This window comes from Cystoisospora suis (genome assembly GCF_002600585.1).
Source record: "Cystoisospora suis strain Wien I chromosome Unknown contig_3946, whole genome shotgun sequence".
NCBI classification, from domain to species: domain Eukaryota; phylum Apicomplexa; class Conoidasida; order Eucoccidiorida; family Sarcocystidae; genus Cystoisospora; species Cystoisospora suis.
In genome coordinates this window covers 471-1157 of record NW_027156741.1, presented here as the reverse complement: position 1 = coordinate 1157, position 687 = coordinate 471, and the positions used below count along the sequence as shown (strand labels likewise).

The 687-nt window shown below is 43.5% G+C and overlaps 1 protein-coding gene across 1 annotated transcript; it reads right to left on the bottom strand.

Annotated features, from left to right (window-relative positions):
- Positions 1-35: 35 nt before the first annotated feature.
- On the bottom strand, positions 36-682 carry CSUI_007465 (uncharacterized protein; the record flags this gene model as incomplete). Its single annotated transcript, XM_068067610.1, has 1 exon — positions 36-682. A coding segment is annotated over exon 1 (450 nt), but the record flags the coding sequence as incomplete, so codon positions are not given.
- Between the last annotated feature and the right edge of the window lie 5 nt (positions 683-687).

The following is a 687-nucleotide window of genomic DNA, read 5'->3' as shown; positions in this document are numbered from 1 at the left end:
AGAGAAGAGAGGAGATAAAGAGAAAGATGAAGAAGAGGGAAGAGAAAAGAAAGATGAAGAAGACAAGAAAGATAAGAAGGAAGAAAGCAATCGCAATCGATGTGGAGAATGCGGTGAGGCAAATGCTATGTGAATGGGTCGATGGTGGCGGGGAGGAGGGATAGAAGAGAAAGAGAAAGAAGAAGAGAAAGACTTCGGTAAAATGCCGGATAGTAAAGATATCTGTCGGGAAGTAAGAGGTGAAAGAAGAAGAGATCTTCTTCCACACTTGGTAGAGACACGGGGAGAGAGGAGGTCTGCAAACTTATCTGTCCCCGGAGAGAGAGAATGGAAGAAAGAACGAGCGAAGGCGAAGTTCCCTGAGAAGCGAGAAGAGAAAGAATGAGGAGAAAAAGAAAGAAAGTTAGTTGAATGGGGAAATGAAAAGCTGAAATAGGCAACGAGACTCGTCGCAGTGAACCTCACAAGCGAAGAAATCGGCCGCATGCATGCGAAAGAAAAAGAAAAGAAACAGAAGAAGAGAAAAAATGAGAGATGAAGATGAGAGAAACCGAAAGAAAGAAGTACCACAGGAAAGAGAAAAGAAAGAAGAAATCTGGGGAACACAGAACAGAGAGAAGAGACTGCAGGAGACACAGAGGAACTTGAATCGACAGAGAGAAGAGAGAAAGAGAAGAGGAGGAAGAA